The sequence below is a fragment of the Macrobrachium rosenbergii genome, chromosome 47 (assembly GCF_040412425.1).
Source record: "Macrobrachium rosenbergii isolate ZJJX-2024 chromosome 47, ASM4041242v1, whole genome shotgun sequence".
NCBI lineage: Eukaryota > Metazoa > Arthropoda > Malacostraca > Decapoda > Palaemonidae > Macrobrachium > Macrobrachium rosenbergii.
The window spans coordinates 24,008,890-24,033,806 of record NC_089787.1 but is presented as its reverse complement, the minus strand read 5'-3'; the positions used below and the strand labels follow the sequence as shown (position 1 = coordinate 24,033,806).

At 40.9% G+C, this 24,917-nt stretch overlaps 1 protein-coding gene and 1 long non-coding RNA gene across 5 annotated transcripts; both read left to right on the top strand.

The window, feature by feature from the left end:
* The first annotated feature begins 499 nt into the window (after positions 1 to 499).
* LOC136830661 (hsc70-interacting protein-like) lies at positions 500 to 18,519 on the top strand. 4 transcript variants are annotated; one of them, XM_067090265.1, is made up of 10 exons: positions 500 to 588; positions 1,166 to 1,418; positions 4,614 to 4,737; positions 4,998 to 5,164; positions 5,723 to 5,890; positions 6,781 to 6,922; positions 7,538 to 7,640; positions 7,848 to 7,955; positions 8,193 to 8,420; positions 16,465 to 18,519. In XM_067090265.1, the coding sequence occupies exons 3-10, from the start codon at positions 4,634 to 4,636 to the stop codon at positions 16,699 to 16,701; spliced, it is 1,257 nt and encodes a 418-aa protein (XP_066946366.1). In that variant the 5' UTR covers positions 500 to 588; positions 1,166 to 1,418; positions 4,614 to 4,633; the 3' UTR covers positions 16,702 to 18,519. The 4 variants fall into 4 exon arrangements, with proteins under 4 accessions (XP_066946366.1, XP_066946364.1, XP_066946365.1 ...); XM_067090263.1 differs by lacking the exons at positions 500 to 588; positions 1,166 to 1,418 and adding an exon at positions 2,174 to 2,480; XM_067090264.1 differs by lacking the exons at positions 500 to 588; positions 1,166 to 1,418 and adding an exon at positions 2,402 to 2,605.
* Positions 18,520 to 20,277: 1,758 nt separating this feature from the next.
* On the top strand, positions 20,278 to 22,473 carry LOC136830658 (uncharacterized). Its single transcript, XR_010850698.1, has 2 exons — positions 20,278 to 20,763; positions 22,343 to 22,473. It is a non-coding gene; the product is annotated as an uncharacterized lncRNA (long non-coding RNA).
* The last annotated feature ends 2,444 nt before the right edge of the window (positions 22,474 to 24,917 follow it).

The window sequence follows — 24,917 nt, the reverse complement described above, 5'->3', positions numbered from 1 at the left end:
TATTTTATACATCACAATTCTAAATATGAAACAGTATGTACACGGGTATGTATATTTTATATATCACAATAATAAATATGATACAGGATGTACAACGGTTCAAAGGATGTGTGGGCGTGTTTATACAGAAAAGCAGAGTGGTATGTATACCGTAGGCCTAATGAGTCGCTGGTTAGATTCAGTCAAGTAACTTGCATACCTTGAACGGTAATGGTCGAAGCAGCCCTTCACGAAAGCCATCTGTTTCAACATGAAAGTCGCGTCTCACAAAAAAAAAAATAAAAAAATCATATAAATTTTCGAGAAAAATCAAAGGAACCTAAACCTACCAAGCAAGAGAGAGGAGACGTCACGCCATTTCTAAACTGAGACTAGAGTTTGATAGTGGAAAATGCATCCTGAAACAAAAGTTGGGCAATACACAACTCGAACAGTTATCGTTTCGTCGACTTCCTGTTTTTACCAGGAACCACAATTTATCAAATGCTAGGAACAGTAAACCCAGAACCCACGAACAGGAACCTTAGTCTATCGGAATGTCTAGTGTTAAGTTCCTACGGTACTTCTTGATAGATCTAGTTGCCACTGGTAAGTTTTCTTTCTTTTTTCATTACAGAAAGGAAGTGGGATATATATGTCAGTGTTTGCATGTATTTTATACGCGCTATGTAGCTGGCAGAGTAACTTGTCGAGATTTGCATAATGCTAAAATTCAATAGTGCGTAGTCCTTAGGCCAATTAGATATGAATTTTTATTAAAATGATTGACATACTACTGATTATTTGCATTGCACTTTGATTAGTAAGAAGAATAATCTGCTTGATTACCTTATTTCATATGGTTATTTATTAGTAATTATGCTGACCTTATAGGGGCGCGAGAGAGTATGCATATCCCCTATGGTAGTAAGACTGTCATGGCCAATATGGCGCGGTACTAAAATTGTCTTTGATAAGAATTATATGGCAAAACTGCATTCTGTTCGAATGTCGACATAACCGTCATATAAATAGTAGGCTATGGTATATTTTTACTCTTCAATCATTATACCCCAGTGTATGCCCTAATAACTTATGAGGTTTTCAGTCAAATCTCACTAGTTACGTAACCTAGTCGACAATAACAACCATGAAGTTTTTCTTTTTTTACGCTATTTTAATCCAGGTTTTGCCTCGACCGTCGAAGCTTCGACTTCGGGTAAGGGAAACAGCCAAACCATCCCCGAATGCGAAGAGTTCCCGCTGGGGATCCTGGTCATCATACTTCTTTTCGTCATCGTAGAAGTGACGTTGTTGGCGGTAGCTATCAGTTATGGCGCCTTAGACCGATTTCGAGTTGACGTACAGCGAAGAAGAGGAAGGTGGCGTTGACAAGTTTCCGCTACGAGAACGAAGGAAGTCTTAGAAACGATCTTCAAGTAATGACAGTTTCTCTCTCTCTCTCTCTCTCTCTCTCTCTCTCTCTCTCTCTCTCTCTCTCTCTCTCTCTCTTCTCCTTTTTTCTTCACAATTTGTTTCCTAATTGACGCAAGGCGTTGAAGTGAATAAAACGACCAATATTGTAGACCTCTTTTACATTATTAAGAAATAAAATGACATTATGTGAAAAAAGTAACATTGTTTTAAGGGAATGAAGTTGTTAGAAATGAAATTCAAAATATCCTGTGGTAAGTAAACCGGATATACTAAGAGTCAAGACTAAAATGGTATAGGGGTTTTTATTTTGAATGAGAGTCATAAGCGCATTACCGAACATATTTCTTGTTAGTTTATTTTCTTAAATCCTGAAGTTATTTGATTAGAAGCATCCGAAGTCTGTTGAAAATCATTCGTTTTATCCCACAGATAATTTTACACAACTTGTTAAAAGGAAATGATGGGAAAACGATAAAGGAATATACGAGAACAATCGGGAAAATTCTGGAAAGTTAGTTATTTTCACCATTATATGTTATGACTCGCCATACAAGTGGTCCAGAAGTTACTCCCAATGTAAATAAAAAGAACTATAGCAATTGATAGCAGTTTGCACACGCATCAGTCAAACGAAACTACAATCGAGTCAAATTGTAAATATGGTGTAAATTGCGTGCAACAAAATGACATTTTGCTAGAGTGAAGAAACGCCACTACCCACTCCATATGGTAAGTCTAACCAGAGACCTCTAACGGTGAGAATGACAGTCGGGTAACTGTAGAAACCTTGATTATATTCCATTGAGGCCAGTTTATTGGGCGATGATGGACGTTATTTAATAGATTAAAGTATAATGAAAGCCCAGGGACAGTTCAAACAAACAGGAAGTTCAAATTACCCACAATTTCAATGGCGAAACGAACATACCGCAGAGTTTGTCCTCTTCGTAAACTCGTGTCGGGGTCTCGCGTGGATCTGTAAACTAAGCGACGGTTGTCGTATCCGTTGAACCCGAGACGCTGGAGTCGACGTTCTTTTCCCGTCGATTTTTAATTAATTCCAGGTGATTATCGACGTGTCAGTGTGCGCCGCCTTATTCGCCAGGGCGTGAAATTCGAAATACTTTGATTGGTGAGGCCGTTTGTGCTCCCAGTCCCTTTCAATGGGGCCAAATGAGGCTTTGTTTTGGTACGTGTTCGGCCCTTCCAGAAACTTGTGACATGACTTGCCGAATTGCCTTTTGGCCCCCCCATACGGCCCTCCTCTTTCACGTATATGTATTTAACGTGTTTTCGGTGCGTAGTTTAGGGTCCGAGACTTATTTTCGTGATAGAAACGTCAATTAGTGGCCTCGGGGTTACCATATTCTTGGCTGGAGCAATTAGCCTAAGGGTTACCTTACGATAGGACTGCCATACTGGACCACGTTATGTTGAGTTGTAAAAGAATAAATAAATGTAAAAATAAATGAGTTAATGGCGAGGAATGTTGAGAAACGGCATTTCATAAACCTTGTTAACCTTGTTGGCTCAGTAATATATATTTACAAGTAATACCAATAGGCTAGTAGCCCTAGGCTAGGCTAGGCTAGCTGCCAAACATCATATGCTTCTATAGGGTATCAAATAGACAGAGTTACTTTTGGGTAGAATGCTGAAGGGGGCCGGGTCACAGTTTACATGGGCAGTCCCTGGTGGGGCGGTGACAAACCCCCCCAAACCAGGTTAGGTCACGGCATCAGAGCGTAGGTTAAGGTCAGGGGCGTTAGATCATATTCCCTCAGAAATGCCTACTAGGTGTACAGTACCCTTGATCCCTCGCTTTACATTTGCTCCAGTGGCCTCTCGTCGGATGAAGATTTTTTTAAAAAAAAGCGAATTACATTTTTGTATAATTTTTTTGACATGATTCTAAGCTTGTAGAATTTGATAGGCCTGTTTCCATTAGAAATGCTTGGTTTGCCTAACCAAGCACAGCACCTCTTTACCATTTGTAATTTGTGTGCGGGGGTGTCACTGAGTTGGAAGTTGGAACCTGAGGTGTTTCAGGTGAGAGAAATGACTGACTTAACCTGACCAGTTTACATGCAAATTAGGTGCTGTGTTTAGTACGAGCGTAAGTTAAGGTTGTAAATGCACAACACAGTATAGGAATCTTGGGAACATGAATATGGTTAGCCTCGCCGACTTCAGAATACAGTTGCCTGGATGGGCATGCCTTGCCCTCCATGCTAAATTGAGAACTAATTCCTGTAAATTTACACAGGAACCAATGTATCTTGACCTAACTTTGCCTGGCTGTTGTCAAAAATGTCCTTGGGTGTCCCTTGGTGTCTTGCCCATTATTGTTGTGTATTCAGAAATGTCCGCTATTAATAAGTTTGACATTGTCTACTGTTGCCATCATATCAGTACCCTATAGTACAAGCTTGAGCTACAGGCGGATAAGGCTTGATTTATATATACAGTAAACCCCTGGATTTGCGTTCTCACGATTCGCAGACTCACGTATTTGCAGATTTCTCTGTGGAACTTATTTACCCATTATTCGCGGAAAATTCACCCAGTCACAGCATTTTTCATTGAGAAATATTCATTGATTACTGTATTTTCATATCATTTTCATGACTAAATGCACTTTTTATGATAAAACTATTAAATACTCAGGTATAAGCATTTTTAGAGGATTTTTCTTGTGTTTAAACTATCAAAATACTATAGGCAGTTCTAAGTGTTTTTAGAGGGGTTTTAAGTATTCGCGGATTTTAGCCATTCGTGGGGGTGTGGGGTACGCATCCCTCGCGAATAATTACTGTATATATTTTTTTTTATTACTGGTAGGCCTGTAGATATATATTAATGAGTAGCCCCTCCTAAGACTTGTTAGATGATGAAGCAGCTTTGCTAATAATTCATGAGCCATTTAGGCTTTATAGAGTTGAAACTGCAGGGTAGCTTAATTAGGTGACAGTTTTATGGTTTATTCATACGATCAGATGTGAAAGGACCTGCAATTATGATTATGCTGGTAAGTAACTGATAATTTCAAGACTTCTGTATCATAGCATACAAACTGTAGTCTCAAGTTTTTCTTCTTGTTCAAGTTATTTAGGCGTGGTTGCAAGCGTAACAGGCATGTTGAGTGTGCGTGAACACTGACTGAACTTTATTTGATTTATATATTTGTATACTTTCAGGAGTACCGTGATTTCAAACCATGGCGAATATGAATCGAGATGACCTTGAGAAACTTGAACAATTTGTGGACGATTGCCGTGAAAACCCAGAGATTCTCCAGATGCCTACTCTTGCATTCTTCAGGTAAAAAAGACTAGAGTAAAGAGTATGGAATGTGCTTATGACTAATTCTTGGAAGAAGATTTTGAACAGCATTTGTTTCACTGAGAAGTATATTTATGTTAGGGAGCAAAATCCGAAGGAGAATGCTTACGCACATTCTTATCTCTTGCATCTGGCTAGGATTTGAAAAGTTTGCTACATTACAGGTTCATTTTGGTAAAAACCTTGATGTCACAGAGATATGCATATATATTATTTATGAATGTGTTTTGTTTGCACAGAGATTACTTAACTAGTCTGGGTGCCAGAATCCCTGAGCCTACTGCCGATACCAAGCAGCCACCTCCCCCAAGTTCAGCTTCTGCTCCAGAAAGTGAACCAGAGCCCCCACAAGAAGAGGAGGAAGAAGTGGAGAGTGAGATTGAATTAGATAATGAAGGTGTCATTGGTGAGTTTGTTTCATTTCAAAAATCTTTTATCGGAGGATTTCAGTTCAACCGTATCGGAAAGGTATTCTTGACATTTTATTATGATTTTGATGAAGTGACACCTGCCTTGCAAAACTGATGCAGTTTAAAAGGTGTATATGAGGTAGATGAATTCATTTATAGGTTTTCTTTTGAAGTTTCTTGATTTTTTCTATCTTTCCTGTTTGGCACTGTGAGCTTCAATGGGGATCTTCCTATGTTTCATGTGTTAGTACTGCAGGTGCTTTCATCAAAGAGCTCATTGCCAGGACACTGTGGAGCCACCCAGTTGCCTGTGTATTAAAAGAGATGAATGATATAAAGGAAACATAAAAAGCTATTATCGTGGAAAAGTGAAGGGAAGTGGGTTTTTCATTATGTGAATATCAGAATGGTCTGGGGACAGATGAGCATAATTGAAGATGACATCTCCTGCAAGGTTTTCCTCCTGTTACACCAATAAAATCTTTTACTCTCAATTTTCCTGTCAGTGCAATTTGTGTATGATTTGTCATGAACTTTTTCCATGTTCCTTGTAGAGGCTGAAAGCGAGGAGCCCCCTGAACTGGGCGATTCCAGCAAGGAGGTGTCTGAAGAGGATATGGACGCAGCCAATGAAAAACGTTCAGAGGCAATGAGTGCAGTGTCTGATGGGGATCTACAGAAGGCTGTGGGTCTCTTCACCGAAGCTATCAAATTAAACCCAGGTTGGTTGATTTGAAGATGTCATGTCATCATGTATTAATGGTGTCACCAGCAAATCCATTTGTTTCAAGTTATATTGTTACTGTAACTCTTCAGCCTCCCAGATCTTGACTGATCATCTACATTATTTTTGTGGTTTTTGTTGGTCCCTTCTAGACATGATGCTTCTTGCGGATAGACCCTTGAAAAATAATACCATCCAATTCTTGAAAAATCTGAGTACTCAAAACTTGCAGATTTTAAGGGACAGCCCTTAAGTCTTTTAATTTGAATAATGAGTGAAAAGTGCAATTCAGTTATGCTAGATATTATTCAGTTTAGATTATTCAACTTGAAAGCCTTGATTAAAATTTACTGCCAACTTTCAAAGCATCTGATCAAGTTCAGGGTGTGCTGTACTGACTAAGCATATCATGATTACTATTTTTAGTGCGTTGACTTACTATATCACAAGTACTTTTTCTGGCTAGAACAAAATATTCAGTATTTTGACAGTCTGTTGTAGAATTTTTTAGTATCACAAACTACAATCTAGTAGAACAGCCAAATAACTGACAGTTTGAGATGACAGATGTTAACTGCAGAGAATCTCTGCAGATCGTGAGTTTTGGTTGAATTGCTGAAAAAATTATTTTCAGCGTCCCAAATTTTTATGCCTGGGATCACAGGTCATCTCCCCTTTGGAAAGCACAGATATGATTTGCTCCATATTGTATGTAAATTAGTAACCTCCCACTTTTTTCTCATAATCGTTGATTTTCACCAAGTGGTTTAATGAGTCATGTGTCATAGTTTGCATTAGGCATTATTTTATTGGGGGTATGGTAGCAGACATTGAGAGTTGTAATTTGTAGTAGAATTTTAATTTTTCATTATTGTTTGGTTGTTTAAGGTTCAGGAATGTTGTATGCCAAGCGAGCAAATATCCTTTTGAAACAGAAGAGAGTTAAGGCAGCCATCAGAGACTGTAATGAAGCACTCAAGCAAAACCCAGATTCTGCAGTAGCGTACAAGTTCCGAGGTAGAGCTCACAGGTAAAGTTTCTACCAAGTTCCCTTGTTTATCTCTCTCTCTCTCTCTCTCTCTCTCTCTCTCTCTCTCTCTCTCTCTCTCTCTCTCTCTCTCTCTCTCTCTCTCTCTCTCATATATATCAGTACTTACAAGCCATTGTTGATTATACAGGGTGCCATACAAAAACCAAGAAATTTGGTTCAGTATAGTTTTTAAGGATTGTATATCTGTGACCTCTCTCCTCTGTAATTGAAGTTGATGTAACAGGAAGCCCCACATGGTAAAATGTATTATGTTGAGATCTGGACTTTTTGATGGCCATTCATTAAGTTCAATAAATTCAGGAGTATTGGCTCTGAGCCAGGCAATGCTGTGTAAAATACATAATGTAAATTTAAAATTCCTGTTTTTTTTTTTTTTTTTTTTTTTTTTTTCTTGTGGGTCACCCTGTATGTTTGTGCCCATGGGGTATCAAATGAATTTGGGAATTGGTGAGAAGGGCATAGTTGCCTATGATTAGTGATTTTATGCTGGTCCCAATATTTTGTGTTACGTGTTTCCTTCAGAGGGAAGCTTTACTCATATCTCGTCATATGAAAGAATTTGGAAAATTGGCTAAATATTTGAATTTGCTTCAGGTTACTTGGAAACTGGTTAGATGCGGCAAAGGATCTAAGGTTGGCCTGTAAACTGGATTTCGACGAACAGGCTGATGAATGGCTTAAAGAAGTCTTGCCTAATGTAAGTATAGTGTGGGATTTTCCTATTTTCAAGTAACTTAACATTCATAAAACGTATGCTGTGGTATTCCTGTTCATTTGAAGTAGAGGAAAGTTGTACCGCAATCTTTTAAATTATCTTTTGATAATTGGCTCAAGATTTTTGGTTCCACTATCATTTATTCAGGTGTTAGTCGTCCACATAATGCTTACATTTTGGTTTTTCCAGGCATCAAAGATTGAAGAACATAACAGAAAATATGAACGCCTTAGGAAAGACAAGGAAGCTCGTGAAAGGAGGGAACGTGTCCGCAAAGCACAGGAAGCACAAAAGAAGGTGTGGACACTTAGTTGAGAACTTTTCAGACGTTCACATCTCTTCAAAAGTGATGTATATACTCACTCATGATACTCTTCCAAAGGCCACCATCAGAAATTATATCAGGCCTTCATACATTTGTAGAGTTTTTGGTAGTTTATTGTTAGGACAGTATGTGTATACAATATAATGTTTATGAAGTTGTCATTTTTTGTGTCATCATGTCACGTTTGTTTTGCTTTGTTTTAACTTCAGGCTCAAGAAGAACAGAGAAAGCAAGGATTCCCGGGAGGTATGCCTGGTGGGTTCCCAGGTGGAATGCCAGGTTCTTGTGGATTCCCTGGAGGGTTCCCAGGTGGTATGCCTGGTGGTATGCCAGGTGGTATGCCTGGTGGAGTGCCTGGTGGAATGCCTGGTGGTATGCCAGGTGGAATGAATTTTGAACAGATCTTGAAAGATCCAGAGATACTGACAGCAATGCAGGTAAGTGATTTGGATTTTTTTCCATGCTTGTTTTTGTGAGGAAGTAGTTTTTCTTGCAGATTTCAGGAAAGATTCTAAAAAGATACTGTTGCACTGGCAAGGACAATTAACTAAAGCCTTCGCTAAAAATGATATTTTAATGATAAAATAAAGTTTTGTTCATACTTACCTGGCAGATATATATATAGCTGTATTCTCCGAAGTCCGACAGAATTCCAAAACTTGCGGCACACGCAGTGGGCCAGGTGGTTAATACCCATTCCCGCCGCTGGGAGGCGGGTATCAGAACCATTCCCATTTTCTATTCAGATTTTCTAGTGCCACTGTCTCCTGAGGGGAGGAGGGTGGGCACTATGATTATATATATCTGCCAGGTAAGTATGAACAAACTTTATTTTATCATTAAAATATCATTTTGTTCACGCAACTTACCTGTCAGATATATATATAGCTGAATCCCACCATTGGAGGTGGGAAAGAGACAGAATAGGATTTAGGAAACAAAGATATGTAGGCGATTGGCGCCTTGGTTCCTTACTTGTTAGCATAGCTGACTTCGTGATTATAGTCACCAAAGCCTGCTTCTGCTTTACTACAGTCTCCAGCAAGGTAGTGACCTATATAGCTGGTGAGTTCTAGATGATCTGTCCACGGGGCATGACCACAATGGGACTAGATCATAAGACCATACTGTGAGAGCAAAGGAGCAACGACCAACCACCTGACCGAGAGCATCAACAGGACCTGCCGAAGGGACGCCAGATCGGTGGGAAGTCCCCGTAACCAACTTACAGCTTTCGACATGCCTCTCCTGGTCCTGGGAGTCCGACAGAGGTCAGGCCTATGTTAGCATAGCTGACTTCGTGATTACTGTCACCCAAGCCTGCTTCTGCTTTACTAGAGTCTCCAGCAAGGTAGTGACCTATATAGCTGGTGAGTTCTAGATGATCTGTCCACGGGGCGTGACCACAATGGGACTAGATCATAAGGCCATACTGTGAGGCAAAAAGGAGCAACGACCAACCACCTGACCTAGAGCGTCAACAGGTCCTGCTGAAGGGACGCCAGATCTTGGGGGAAGCCCCGTAACCCTCTTGCAGCTTTTCGACATGCCCTCTCCCTGGTCCTGGGAGTCCGACAGAGGTCCAGGCCTAGAAGCGTTATGGGACCGATCTGACGTAAAAAACAAAATCAAGATTAAAATATACTTCCTAACCTCTAAAGGATAGGATGAGTAAGGCTCTGCCCGCAACACTGTGTCTGCAGAAGCGACCACAGGTCCTGCCGAAGGGGCGCCAGATCGGTGGGAAGCCCCCGTAACCCTCCTGTGGCTTTCTGACTTGCCCTCTCCCTGGTCCTGGGAGTCCGACAGAGGTCCAGGCCTAGAAGTGTTATGGGGCCGATCTGGAGTGCGGAAAGGTATGGTCCTAGTGAATAGCAGTCTTCGTATGTCGTCTTCACGTCCATAAGTAATGTGAAGCGAACATCGAGTGCTTGAGGCCAGAAGGTGGTACCCAGAAGATCGCAAAGGGACATGTTCTTCTGGAAAGCCACCGAGGTTGCAATGGCTCTAACCGTGAGCCTTAACTTCAAAAAACTCAAGTCACTGTCTTGAACATCGGAAAGTGCGTCTAAAATCGTGCTTCTAAAAAGAACGCCAGTGCATTCTTAGAAAGAGGCAAATCCGGCCTCTTGACAGAGCACCACAGACTGTCGAAGGACCTCGGACTTTTCCGAGTCTTCTGCAAATAAAATTTGAGAGCCCTGACAGGACACATGACTCTTTCTGGTTCATGTCCGAGAATTTCCGTCATACCCTTAATCTCGAAGGTCCTGGGCCAAGGGGTAGACGGGTTCTTTTTAGCAAGAACATACGGCTTAGAGAACATACTGCATTATGGCCTCTAAAACCTACATGATTATTGATAGCCTGAAGTTCACTAACTCTCTTCGCCGTAGCCAGAGCAGTTAGGAAAAAACCTTCCTTGTCACATTCTTGAGACGCCGAAGGAAAGAGGCTCGAAGGTATTTGACATAAAAATTTAGGACGACATCCAGGTTCCAGGAGGCGTCCTGGAATGAGGTACCTTGACAGTCTCAAAGGATCTCAAGAGATCGTGAAGATCCTTGTTGTCGGCTGATAGTCTGAATGCAGTTAGACTCAGAGCGGGGAAGTTTTGAGGTACCTTTCGAAATGGGGCTGCCTGAGCAGATCTACCAAGGACGTCCCCATAACCTCCACAGCTCCTGACATACTTCCTCGTGAAGGGTCCACTCGGTCGGTAGAAGCTGCCGCTGTCGACCCGAGAAGATCCGCGGATATTCTCCACTCCTGCAACAAACCTCGTGAGGATCGTGATCCCCAGCGCATGGGCCCAAAGCAGGATCTCTCGCGCCAGGGCGAACAGGGACCGGGAACCAGTTCCTCCCTGTTTCTTGAGGTATGCCAGGGCTGTGGAGTTGTCTGAATTTACTTATACGACTCGGCCTGACACTTGGCTCTCGAAGGATTGAAGGGCCAGCAGGATCGCCCCTAATTCCTTGAGATTGACGTGCCAGGACACCTGTTCCCCTCTCCAGGTGCCTGACACTTTCTCCCCTCCTAGTGTTGCTCCCCATCCCTCCCTGGGAGCATAGGAAAACAACACCAGGTCGGGGCTCTAAAGGCATAGAGAAACCCCTTCTGCCAACCTCGAGGGTCGAGCCACCACCTCAGGTGAATCTTGAAAACGGAGAGATCTTCAGGGGTCTCCTCTAGATTCTCCTTGTCTATTCAGTTTTCCGCCAGGAAAAACTGGAGCGGCCTGAGATGAAGTCTTCCCAGGGAAACAAACTTCTCCAGAGAGGAAATGGTCCCCAGCAAACTCATCCATTCCCTCACCGAGCATATTTCCTTCCCTAGGAAGGAAGAGACTTTTCTAAGCAATGCTACTGACGTTCCTGGGATGGAAAAGCTTGAAAAGCCACTGAATCCATCTGAATCCCCAGATAGACGATGGACTGCGTCGGGATCAGATGGGACTTTTCTTCGTTCACTAGAAGTCCTAGGGACTTTGTCAACTCTAAATTCGCATTCAGGTCCTCCAGACACCTTGACTGTGAAGAGGCTCGGATGAGCCAATCGGCCAGGTAAAGCGAGATACGAATACCCGCCAAGTGAAGCCATCGCCATTTCTCATGATAATCGTGAAGATCATGGGAGCTGTGCTTAGCCCGAAGCAAAGAGCTCTGCATTGAAACACTCGTCCCCTAGTACAAACCTCAAATACTTCCTCGACTGGGGATGTATGGGAACGAAAGTAAAGCGTCCTGTAAGTCCAGAGCGACCATCGAATCTCCTGGTCTTAATGCTCCTAAAACAGACTGGGACGTCTCCATCGTGAACTTCTCCTTCACCATGAAGCGGTTCAGTCTACAGACATCAGGACTGGTCTCAATCCTCCCGACTGCTTGGAACTAGGAACAGTCGGTTGTAGAATCCTGGGAGTCCAGCTCCAGGACTTGCTCCACAGCTCTGACTCGAGCATTTGCTCTAATAGCTCGAAAAGGATCTGTTGCTTCTCTTGATGGAATGAGGAAGACAGATCCCCTGACATGCACAGAAGTGGTGAGTCGAGAAAGGGGATCTTGTATCCTCTCTCGATAACTTCAAGGGACCAGGTGTCTGCCCCTCTTGCTCTCCAGGCTCGCAAACGAAAGAAGCCTGGCTCCTACAGGTGTCTGGAGGCGCTGCAAATCACTTCCTGCCCCAAGGTTTAGGCGGGGCTCCGCCTCTGAAAAGACCTCTACCTCGGGAGAAGATCTCGAGAAGAAGCTCCTCCACGAAAGGGCTTCTACTTCCTGGAGGTCTGACCTGACAACGACATCAAAGGGACTGCCGGGCGTCTTGACGAGTGGGCCAAGAGGTCTTGAGTGGCCTCCTTCAAGCTGGAGGGAGATCCTTGAACAAGGACTGGGGGAAGAGATGGCTCGCGGGGAGAACAGCAAAGCCCTCTGCGACGGAGAAACTGACTTTGTAAAAGTATGACGCAAAAGGCATCTGGTGTTCCCAGGCGGTCACCCATCCAAGTACTGACCAGACCCAACGTTGCTTGCCGCTGATCGCATAGGCGGTGCTTTCAACGATGGTATGGCCGTTGGCTGGTAGGGCCATAGGCTGTAAAGTTACAGTACAAGGCCCTCTTCTTCAAGAGGCCCGTACAAAGAGGGAAGCCAGTTCCTCGAGCCATCCCTGACTGCCTTGTCCATGCAGTTCAACACGCTGGACAGCTCCCCAGGCAGATCGAGTCGGGACTCCTAAACCTGACGTCTAGAGCCCCCAAACACCAGTCCAGGAAATTGAAGACCTCCATGGTTGAAACAGTCCTTTCAAATGGTGATCCGTCTCGACATAGTCCAGGACACTTTGGCAGCCGACAGGAGGGACCTTCTAGGCGTGTCGACCAAGCTAGCGAAGTCTCCTGGGACAACGAAGGAACTCTTGAGCCGACGTCCTCCCGGTCTCTTACCCCATACCTGCCTTGCCGCTCAGCTTGGACGGAGGCAGGGCAAAAGAAGTCTTGCCTTTGGTCTTCCTTCCTCCATCCAGGTGTTAACCTTCTTGAAGGCCTTCTTCGTCGCCAGAGACGAAGTCATCTTGACAAACCCCGCGCTCTCCCTCGTCTAGGACGAAGCAAACTGCGAAGGAGGAGGAGAGAGTGGCCGAGGTTTGAAACTTGTCGCCAAACAAGTCCTAAGAAAGGCCGGCTAACACCTGGTAGTCCGTAGACGAGGAAGGGGAGGCTGCTCAAGGACTGCAGGCTCCGACTCACAAGAGACTTCTCCTCTTCAATGGGAGAAACAAAAAGGCTTCGGGGCGGGTCCAACACGCAGATGGGATCTCACGCTTCCTCGCAGACTTTGATTGCTCTGAGCGTCGCCACGAGCAACCAAAGAGGCGCCCTCCCGAGAGTCCATCCGGCGCCCTGCACGGCAGCGAGAGGAGCGTCCTGACGAGCAGCTACAGAAGCGTCCAGGATAGCTGCTTGCGGAGCGTCACGATGGCGGTCCAGCCGAGCGTCCTGCACGGCAGCTACAGAAGAGTCCAGGATAGCTGCTTGCGGAGCGTCACGCTGGTGGTCCAGCCGAGCGTCCTGCACGGCAGCGAGAGGAGCGTCCTAACGAGCAGCTACAGAAGCGTCCAGGATAGCTGCTTGCGGAGCGTCACGATGGCGGTCCAGCCGAGCGTCCTGCACGGCAGCTACAGAAGAGTCCAGGATAGCTGCTTGCGGAGCGTCACGCTGGTGGTCCAGCCGAGGCGTCCTGCACGGCAAGAAGAGCGTCCTAACGAGCAGCTGGCAGCGTAAGCGTCCAGGATAGCTGCTTGCGGAGCGCCACGATGGCGGTCCAGCCGAGAAGCGCCCTGCACGGCAGCGAGAGGAGCGCCCTGACGAGCAGCTAGGGAGAAGCGCCCAGGATAGCTGCTGGCGGAGCGTCACGCTGCAGCAGAGCGTCCACGATGGCGATCCAGCGGCGGTGAGCACGCGACTGGGAGACGAAGCATGCTTGACAGAAAGGCCCCCCAGTCAATATATTGTGAAATAGGCTACCTACTTGGGAAGTCTCAACTCCCGCTTAGCCTACGAGTACTAGAATTTGGCTCGCCTACGTTAGGCCGGTAGATTTAAATCATTCCCGGCGAGATAAAACCTATTCTCGTCGTTTTAACTAAAATTATGGTAGGTTATCTCCTCACCCTGACTAAAACTAATGTTTGATACCGACCTGAGTAAATTATGGCATCTTTAACGTTTACCGTGCTACTTTGAACTCGCGAAAGCGTTTGTTTACTTTTTACTAGGAGGCAGCCATTGCCTACGTGACGTCACTCTAGTCCCGCTGCTCTCGGGAGACTATCTCCAAAAACAAACCTTACATTTCCTTTAATAACTCCATAAGTGTTTGATTTTGTTGTAACAACATAGTTACGAAAACTTTATTGGACATATCCTCTTCAGCGTCCGCCTTACGAGTCCGTTTTCACGACGTGCACTTTCGTTACTATTGTTTCTTCTTTATTATCGCTTGACTCGCTCAATCTATGCACCTTCGCAATAGATAATATTTTGTTAGCCATCTTCCAGATGCAAAAAGGAGCACTATTAGTGCGAGAATGAAATCCTGAACTAATAAATTTGCAGGGTGGGAGGCAAAGTAAGCGATCATTTATCAAGCAAACCTGCCCCCTACACCTCATGCATAGAAAGTGAGGATCTACCGAAACTTTCGGTAGCCTCACCTTAAACTCATTCACACAACATACTCTGAAGCTAGCATAACTAGATCCAGACATCATCCAAAGAGCAATCAAAAGCAAATTCCACAAAAAGCGTATGCCAATCCACAATCCAAAGACAAAAACCAAAAGTCAAACAGAATACTTAAGTGGAAAATAACGAGTTTACGAAATCCAAAGACGGAGGTACTGAAAACAGTTGTTGACAGTACCGGCGACAGAGAAAATCTGAATAGAAAATGGGAATGGTTCCTGATACCCGCCTCCCAGCTATGGAATGGGTATTAACCACCTGGCCCCACTCGCGTGTGCCGCAAGTTTTGGAATTCTGTCGGACTTGGAGAATACAGCTATATATATATCTGACAGGTAAGTTGCGTGAACAAATGTCCATTTACAGCAAAGTGTTATAAGGTAATTTTTTTCCACATACAGTACACATGACAACATGGTGGCGAGCAAACCATCAATTGAAAGGCAAAAGATACTAAATAAATGTGCTCAACCTTAGGGACACCACATCATAGTGGAGTGAGGAATGAACAAATACATTTGATTGGAAAATATAATACAGTAGTGGCACATCACAAGAAAGAGAAAAACTGGTGAGGCAGAGCAGCACAGACCAACGAACGCGGTCTGTGGGATGCAAGATGGTCATTTGCAGTTGGTCTTTTCACCTTACTGTGTCTCAAGTATATGTGATTGGAGTTGCTGTTCTCAGATTAAGGCTATTTTGTAGTTAACGTGTTTGTAAGAACGTATAAATTTGAGTACTAACCCATAAGTTGAAATGTTAATCATTCCGAGTCTGAGTATGTGTGTACTTGTACCAGTTTTGCCAATCCACCAAGGCTGTTACTGTATGGAAATGTAGTTCACAATACTTGTGGTATTACTAACATGCTCAGTCTAAATGAGCACATCCTTGAAAGTATTAATGAAACTTCTATTTACAAAAACCTTGGGAGAAAATGGAGAAATAAAGTATGTTCTCTTTGTATGCAGTGGCTCAACTCCAGGAAAGATGGAATTTCATGAGAAATGATGGATTTTCAAATATCCTTAATATTTTTCATTAGTTTTACAAAAAATCTTCCATATGTTAGGGACAATGCCATGGTTGTCACATCAGTCAGGCCTGGAAAAGACCCAAGCTAGGGTATACATGAAGGGGTCAAAATTTATAATTTCATTGTGATATAGTGATTGAAACAACAGATTAGCAATAGATTCATTGGCCCACTTAGATTAAGAAAGATTTCATTTTGAAGCTCATGGCTTGATATCTTAGATAAGTTTGGTTACAGTGGCTTAGGTACCTAAGGTAAGTTTTGATTGCAGTGATTTTTGTAGGTTACCTGAGTTGAGATTGATTACAAGCAAATGGTTGTGGTACGGGGGATGAGTAAGATAAGATGGCTTAAAAGTTTGTACTCACCTCATACCAGGCCCCCCATATTTGTGTGATGGTGCCAAGAAAGTTGATCTATCTCTCTCTAGTAGAGTATCTTGGGTTCTTTCAAAAGTTTGAAAGTGGGCCAATGATTTTTTTCAAGCCACCCATAGATGAGCATGTTAGAAGAATCAGATTTTATGGATCTAAAAGTGTAAAGTCTTTAATTCATGATGAAATCCAGTTAAATGGAATGATATCATTATGTAATTATTTATGGCCTGAAATTGAACACTTATCTTCTATGGTTTGTTGCCTAAACATTGTTATAAAATTTTGAATCCCATTTTTTAAACTTGACCTTTTTTATGCAGGACCCAGAAGTTGCAGCTGCTTTCCAAGATGTATCCACAAATCCTGCTAACATCTTCAAATACCAGAGTCATCCAAAAGTATCGGGCATTATAAAGAAAGTTCTCACCAAGTTTGGTGGCAGTGATAGTGATGGATTCCCAGGAATGCCCATGTTTGGGGGTGGTATGGGAGGCGGACCTCCACCAAGTGGAACGGGTGGTAGTGCCCCCACAAACTGTGCAGATGATCTGGATTAGGTCTTTCAACACAGATATGGCATACTGTTGATTGTGGTAACAATTGATAATTTTTAAAATGTTCCTTGTTTTGTTTTTCAATCCATTACAGGTTTCATGGAAAAAGAGGGACTTTTGGTCATTTTCAGTAATGGTTTAATGGTTACAGACTTTGTAAATTGAACACTAGCAGTATTCTTATGAATTCAGGCCTTCCTTGTGTGAGTATTGTAAATAAGAGGTTTCTTTACTATTGTGAAAGGACTTTCTCAGTACAGAGCTTCCCATATTAGCAAATTGCTATTGATTTCAAGTGAACTTGTCCAGTGGAGATCATATTTGCTCACATTTATTCATAGTAACATTAGACTTGAGGGGTTCTTTGATAATGTTTTTGGTTAAGTTCACTGAAACCGTTGCTTACATTTAATTATTTGGTACAATTTCTTTCAACAGCAGTTGTAAGGATGGTGCTGCATTTTTTATTTTGCTTACTTTTTAAAATTAAGGAAGTGTAATGTAAAGTTGTATTAAAAACAAATACTACTTAAAAAGGTTTGAAGACGATTAAGTTTTGTTGGTGTCTAAAGCTGAACTTCCAGTTCTATACCTCACAACTTCAGAGTCATGATTCTATAAACATTGTGGAATTGCAATCAGGCATAGCTAAAGATCAGTAGGTGAAGTGCCATAGTATTTTTAAATTTAAACAGATTTTATTTTCATAGCATTTTTTAAAACATTCCTCCAGATAGTTCTCTTGTCTCATGGGATTTTTTTTCAGCAATTTTTCAGTAGCAATGAAGTTGTCCATATGTATTTAACACTGCACATTATTGTATATGATATACAGTTTTACTTTTAGTTGCAGAATAGTGTCATTGCTTAAATATTTTACAAGTTGTTAACCTGCTAGTTTTGCCATGTGTTGAAGGCATTCAAACCAGACTTAAATTGCAACTTTAGTATAGTTTACCCGAGTGATTTATTTAAATGTTGTTGCATTTCTTTCTCTTCTATCCTGAAATTATTGTCAGGATCAGAAAAAATTAGTGACATGAATTATGTTTATGAGTTTGGTGCAGTTGCAAATAACAGATGCTAAGTTAGCGAACAAAGCTAAGTGCTTTGTTGACGTTGCAATAATGAACTGTGCTACATATTTTTGAATCAAATAATTTTCATGCTCGAAAATGGAAGCATTGGTAATTATTGACATTTCCTAATTTAACTTTAGTGTGGTACGGTATTGTATCAGGAAATAGATTAAGAATCCTTAACTCCAGTTTGTAATTCCTTGTATCTCGTGTTTTGCATGCTAACTGCATGTAGAAAGTCTGTTACTTTTTCTCTAGAACTACCTTGTCTTTTGCTGTAGGTTCTATTATTGGGTCATACTGAAAATATTTATGCAATATCTACTGTCACAGAATTAGGTCTGAAGTTATTTGCTAGCTTTCTTTTTTCACCTTCACTTCCTTTCTACTTTCCATGGCATGTGAGCCCCCATATATTCTTTAGACACTTGTACAGTATAGTGTGCGTTCGGGTACATAATTACGGTAATGTAAAATGTATCCTGGAAAGCCATTATTATATTCTAGATTCTTGGGGTATGGCTCAGAGATGAAGGAGTTTTGAGTCCTGCAGTTCATTTCATAACATGTCCATCCATAATAACTTGTTTAGGAGTTATATGGCTTATCAACTATTTAGATTGTTACTTGTTGTTGAGTGGAGGTGCGTAGGTAATACCAGATTAACTAAAAGTGCCCTGACCCAAAAGAAGTTAATACAAAATAGTTTTAAGTGTGTATTTGTAAATAAACGTAAAATTAATTTTGTGTTTGCCATCCTTATGAAAGTAAGAGTTTATTGATGTTGGTGTAGATGCATTTGTCATTTAGATTTCTCTCTGTGCAAGGAAGGTAATTATATTGCTTCTTGTGAAACGAAGCCCCCAGAATTTTACTCCGACCTTCCTTTGCTTCGTAACTTTAAGTCTTGAGTTACAACCATGTTAGGTTGACGTATACAGTACAGTACTAACAAAGTACACTAGTGCTATAGATATGTTAAGTAGTCATCTGTCTATAAGTACTGAAGCATTTTTTTTACTTTGAAGTGGCACTTCCTGGGTTATGTTGTTCTGAGGTCACATAGCTTTTCAAGTATATTCATAAAAAGATTAGTTCTGGTTTACAGCCGATGTTCCGAGGTTACGTCATCATCTGAGCCGTGATGGAACAGTAAAGTATGTACATGCTGCTACAATATAAGGTCAAAGTTTTGGGGTTTTTTTAGGATGCACCTGACATCCGATTGAAAGTAAAATACTGCACAGTACAACCCAAAGGGTTAAGGTAAGGCTTTCATCACTCATTTTATATAGTTTTTTGCGATGTTCTGGGTTACAAAGTTTCCGGTTTACAGCAGGGCATCTGAATGTAACCCAGGGACTACTTGCAGTTTAACAATTACTTTTAAAATAGATGACAATAGTATAGTGTCAAATGTCTACTCTTGTGCAATACAGTTATTGAGAAATTGGATAAAACTGTTGTATTCTTTTGAATGGACACCTCTATCTAACTTGAAACTGGTTGATCACATTAACTAAAGGTAATAGGTTTTAGGAAAAGGTCAAAATTACTGAAAGTAATAAATATACATTTGATGAGTCTTCATAATTCCAGCTTTTACTCAATCAGTACTTTCGTTTCCCCGAATCCCAACTCGAGCAAGATTCTGAGATTTTAGCAGTTGTGGCAGCTTCAGATAAATTATGAAATGAAAATGTCAGTTGTTGGACAGGTGGATTTTTATGACACTTCAAAGGGCTTAAAAAAATGCCCCAAAAGAGTGGAATGTTTCTTGGGTGACTTGTTTAATATAGTTGCTAACCATACTACAAAAAATTCTGCTACCATAATTGGAGCGTAGGTAGGTAGGTTCCATCGTATAGTGTGTAGAAAGAAAGAGTAAGAGAAGATGAAATAATTGAAGTACCGTATGTACACAAACTAGCAAGTAGTCATTTGACAAATAGCCGACAGGAAATGATCAAAGTATGACTGAAGTACATAGAGAACCAGTTTTTCTGCAGATATGTAATTTCATACAACTGTTTGGAATGAACAAATTCCGGTGAGAAATCGTGGCCCTCACTTGAAATACTTAGAATTTTGGCCATTAATGTTGTGTTATGCTAATGGAAATGTAAAGTAAGTCCCAGATTCAGAATGGTGTAAGATACAGATATAGTTATTTGTTACCAAAATATTCACCCATTTGTGAGAAATACTTTTTTGCAGAAACCCCTTTGTCTGGGATAGCCTCCGTAAACGATATTAGTCGCAGTACATAGTTTTCTTTGATCTAACCTTTCATTAGATTTTAATTCGGTATAGAAATATGCCATTCCCTTCATTATTAGCACATCAGCTAATTAGACTTAAACATAAATTTCTTCAGTTAACAGCATTTTTGTTTATAATCAATTAAAAATTTCCGATAAACCTCTTAGTTAACTAGTAGGTGTAGTACAGTCTATGATAAAAAATGTGTAATTATTGTTAACTGTGGGATAACCAAGATATTTCTGAAAAGAAAAGACTGCTGCTTATTATGTAATGGGAGGAGATTACTGTTGAATTACAGCAATAATAACTTTTGTTTTTAAATGTGGCACCAGCATAACCACTCAAGTTAATGAAAGAACTTTCAGCAAAATTCGTCGTAACCACAAATGATTTGTATGGCCCACGGTCTACCTGGACCGTGGTATGACCGTACAAGTCAACTCAAAACAACGTTCATATAAAAAAAACATAAAAAGAAATCCGATTCTGAAGTTATACAAAAATTCTCATGAAGTATCAGTTGAATCAAACCGACACTAGAATATTATTGCAAAAGATTTATGACCTGTGTTTACGTAAGAAACGAAAGAAGCTCATCTGACCCTGTAGGTAGATCTGCGCCATCTTCTCAAGCCGGTCAGCTGAGACCAGATAAACATTTGACGCCGAAAAATCAAGGATATTTAGCCACAATGACTTTCTGGAGGGCAGCTGGTCTTAAGTAAGTTAACTAGACGGGTTGTTTGTTGTTAGGGAGAACTTAAAACTGTTGTTTTATTGATGTTTAATGATAATATCGAGATGTTTTCTGGTATCGTCTGCTGTGGGTGACACTGGGGCCGACTTGACCGGGAGTCGCTGGACCTATGATAGTCTTATTTATATATATTATTATTATTTTTATAAGTATTTATTAGTCGAAATAATTACCCTGTATTTATATATTAAGAGAGCGTGGCCAGTCAATTTGTTTTAGAGGCCTAGGAGCTGGTATAGACCAGCCGTAGGCAAGGCCTATTTTGAACTTTAAAATACGCTATAGATTTAATAATAAAAGATAAATTTATGATTATGATTAATTTCTCGCTATTTATTTAACCAACTGAGCAGGCCCTTAAGTTTTTTTTATGTATATTAATGGGTATTATTTCACGTAAAACCATTATGCTTATTATGGCATTTTTGACGTGAAAATGGAGGCCTAATTTCCTATGGCTTAACGTATCCTCTGGACGTACGTTTAGGGGTAGTGGACCCCACCCTTTTATATCCTTCGAGTCGGGGAGGGTGGCCAGATTGGGAAAGGGGGTGGGGTGTTTTGGGTGTGGGAAAACACGAAAGTATAATAGGCATAGGCTAGTGTTACTACAAGGACCCTAATCCCATTGATAGTTCACGTCCAGAATGAGGTAAGGACCTGGTACCCTAGGTTAGGTTAGGTTAGTTTAGATTAGTGTAGTTAGTTTAGTTTTGGTTGATTTGGGTAGGTCTTGCTAATGAAACAATCGTCAGAAACGTTCAAAGCACACATTACAACAGTTAACGCCGAAGACTACTGCTGCGGCCCAGCCTGGTTCCTGCCTGTCGCCATTCAGCTTATTTAATGCCATTTGGTAATTTTTATTGTTTGTCTTCATTTTATGCGTAAGATATTTACCGCGGCATTTCTAAGTAAGAACTCCGCACAGACTGTTACCTTGGAAGTTCATTTTTCCTATGCTTTTGGCGTTGCTGATGAAGGAGGTGGTGGTGTTTATTGTTGGTCAACTATTATTAACCTCATATCTACCCAACATGGTTGGGGATCCTATGGGAATACAGGGTTTTGGAAATGTTGGGAGGTATACTGGACCGTCATTTTGTTGTTATGGAACGGTTCCGCGCATGCACAGGTCATCAGGAAGCCATAAGTTTAAGAAGGGATTGGCTAAGGAAACAAATTATAAAAGGAACTATACTAACCTAACCTAGCAGGCTTTAAGACATGGCGGAAGCTCCTTGGGGCGCCATGTTTAGTACCAGCACCCTTGGGGATCAAAGTATTATATAGTCATTTTGGCCATTTTCCAGTTTGGATGTTACGGCCGAAACAACCAGGACCGCCCATTAGTTCTTATCAAGCTTGGCATTTTCTTAGAGGATAATAGCCATTATTGATTGTGGAAGCACAAATGGAAGGAGATTAGTAGTTTAAGACCAGATCTGTTTAGGATAATGGTACAATACTTAGATTGCTGAGAAAATTTATATATCTTAGTATAAAATAACTGACATACTGAAGTGTACTTTTAATTTTGCAGCTACATCCAGTACTCTACAATTGCGGCAAGAGCCCTGCGCCAGGCACTTAAAGAGCCCTTGAAGGCCGAGGCATTGAAACGGGATGGTGCGCAGATCAAAATCACCAAATGGCAAGATGGAAAGCCAATCAGTAAGTAATGATTTAGTTTTACAGTAAAACTGTAGTATGGGGAAATATGTATATGCACTGGCTAGAGATGAGTTGCTTGCTAGAAGACTTCAACGCTTTTACATAATCAAGGTGTTAGGATGATTCAAGTTCTGTGTAATGTTAAAAATCAAGTTAATGTACTGTTAAGACTGCAAAGTTTGAAGGATGCTAATTACAGGTCATTGTTGTTTCTCTTAAAATGTCAGTGCAGAGTAAGTAATTACAGTTACCAGTGTTATAATTGGAAAATTAACCATTTTTATCCCATATTTCTGTATTGCAGCATCACTATTTTGGTTACTTAGAGGGTTTGGGACAATGTTGAAAATCTCATTTTGGTATTGGTTTGTTGCCTCGTGTGTGTAAGATGCTAGAAATTTAGTTTGATTTTAGGGAATTGTAATTAGTGTTTAGTCGTATTGCTTGACTTTAGTGTCATGAGTTTTCTTTGGTGTCTTTGGGATTGCTGCTGGTTATCAGCTGCTGAGTGGCATTTTGAGAAATGGGTAACATTCCTTCTAATTCAAGAATGAATTTAGGATTATGAGGTCAGAGAGAAAGAATATATAAAAAAAAATTGAGTCTCCGAGTTTCTGGGATAAAATTTAAGTATGGCAGTTGAGTCAGTTTATTGATAATTTGGTATTCTTTATAATATTAGTGATATGGAATAGAAATCTTTAAGAAAGATTGCCATTGCAGCTTATTTGAATAAATCATTTATGTTTTGGTCAGAATTCTTTAGTGGAATGGAATGGAATATAGCGTTTAAGCCAAAGGCCAATCCCTGGGACCTATAAGTACAATAGGTTTGGGCATTGTACTTTCATTGCGAGGTCAGTTATTAGGTATTTGTTAAAACTGATGAGCTGCTGAACAGCTCAGACTTCTCCTAAAGACTAAAGACATGAATTTTAAGTTTGCGTTGGGTAGTTTAAATCTTGTTTAACAAACAAGTCATATGTTTATTAAATGTGGCATTTATTTCCTGATTTTCCCGAGTACTTTTTATTAATTTTTTTCACAATTGCTATTTTGACAAATGGTTTTGATTAGGACACTTTTCTCCCGTACACGTAACTGCTCTGACAAGAGCATACGTGTGTGCCGTAAGTGATTTTTGGTCAGGGGTTAGCTCGACCTTTGTTTCTTACCTTTTCTGCCTGCAACAGTTAGGTTTATTCATTTGGTGATCTTGCCCTCCATCTTTTCCCTTCCCTGAGCATACCTTATACATTATCTTTGTTCTTAACTTCACATTTGTGCACATTTACAGCTCATATTTTTATTATGCTATGGTTTATACTAGATTATGCACATATAGTGGCTTGTTTGTTCACTCGTTGATTACTAGGGTGTCCCATTTCTGTTTGCAAGATGGGAAGTTTACCCCTTAGCTAATCCACATGGGTATTGAATAGCCAGTCCTTACTAACCAATACTACCATACATCTGTAACACTCCAATGAAGATGATGGTTGCACCAGGTAATAGGCAAAATAAAAGAGTACTAAGTACACTAATCACTACTCTGTTCTCCTTCCAACTCGTGTACCACTTACTCTGGGGCATTGAAGCCACACTAGATAGTAGTACAAATTCTTTGTAGTATTCCTCTGATCCTACCTTCCTTACGTCTTTCCTTTTACTCTTCAGTCTGTTTCCTATGGTCTCTTTCCACCTTGAGGTCCAACCTCCTTTAACTTGATAACATCTCAGTTTTCACCCCTGATTTCAGAACAGATTTATTAGGCGATGCTTAGAAGTCTGTAAGTGTGACTCAGTCTTGTTAAGCTAAATTAGGATAACAGTAGCTTGGTTCCTCTTAACTACTTTTCCTATACTACTATGACAAGCCTGTTTTCATTCTTTGGGTATTTGATATTTAACAGCTACGAAATCTGAGTTACGTAATTGGATCATTTCCTCCTTAGTAGTCAATATATGTATGATTATTGAAGGTGAGGGTTTGTCCTTCAGTTGATGCAGAATTGGATCAGCACTTTCCCCCTAGGTACTGATTAGCTGGGTGTCAAATATGCTGTTTTTCTTTTGAACAGTTGGAGAATGGAAATTTGTATTTGCAAAACTTTAGCTGTGCAAAAGTGGGCCTTGAACATTTTTAGTTATCTCAGTGTGTGAGGCAAGGCAAAAGTGCCAAGCACTGCTTTCAGGTTTTGTATGTTTGTCGTTTAACTTGATTATCAAAACTGGTTATTTGTTTTTTTCAGTATGCTTGTTGCTAAATGCAACTTTTAGTACCAATAGCATGAGACCAGTTTTTATATATTTTTTAATGTTGAAAATCAGTACTTTCAAGTCTTGTACACTAAAGGAAGTTTTAACTTGTCATTATTTTGCTCAAGTAGACTTTGAGATAGTCTGGAGTAATAAGGCAATGGTTTGTATCTAAATGAATATTT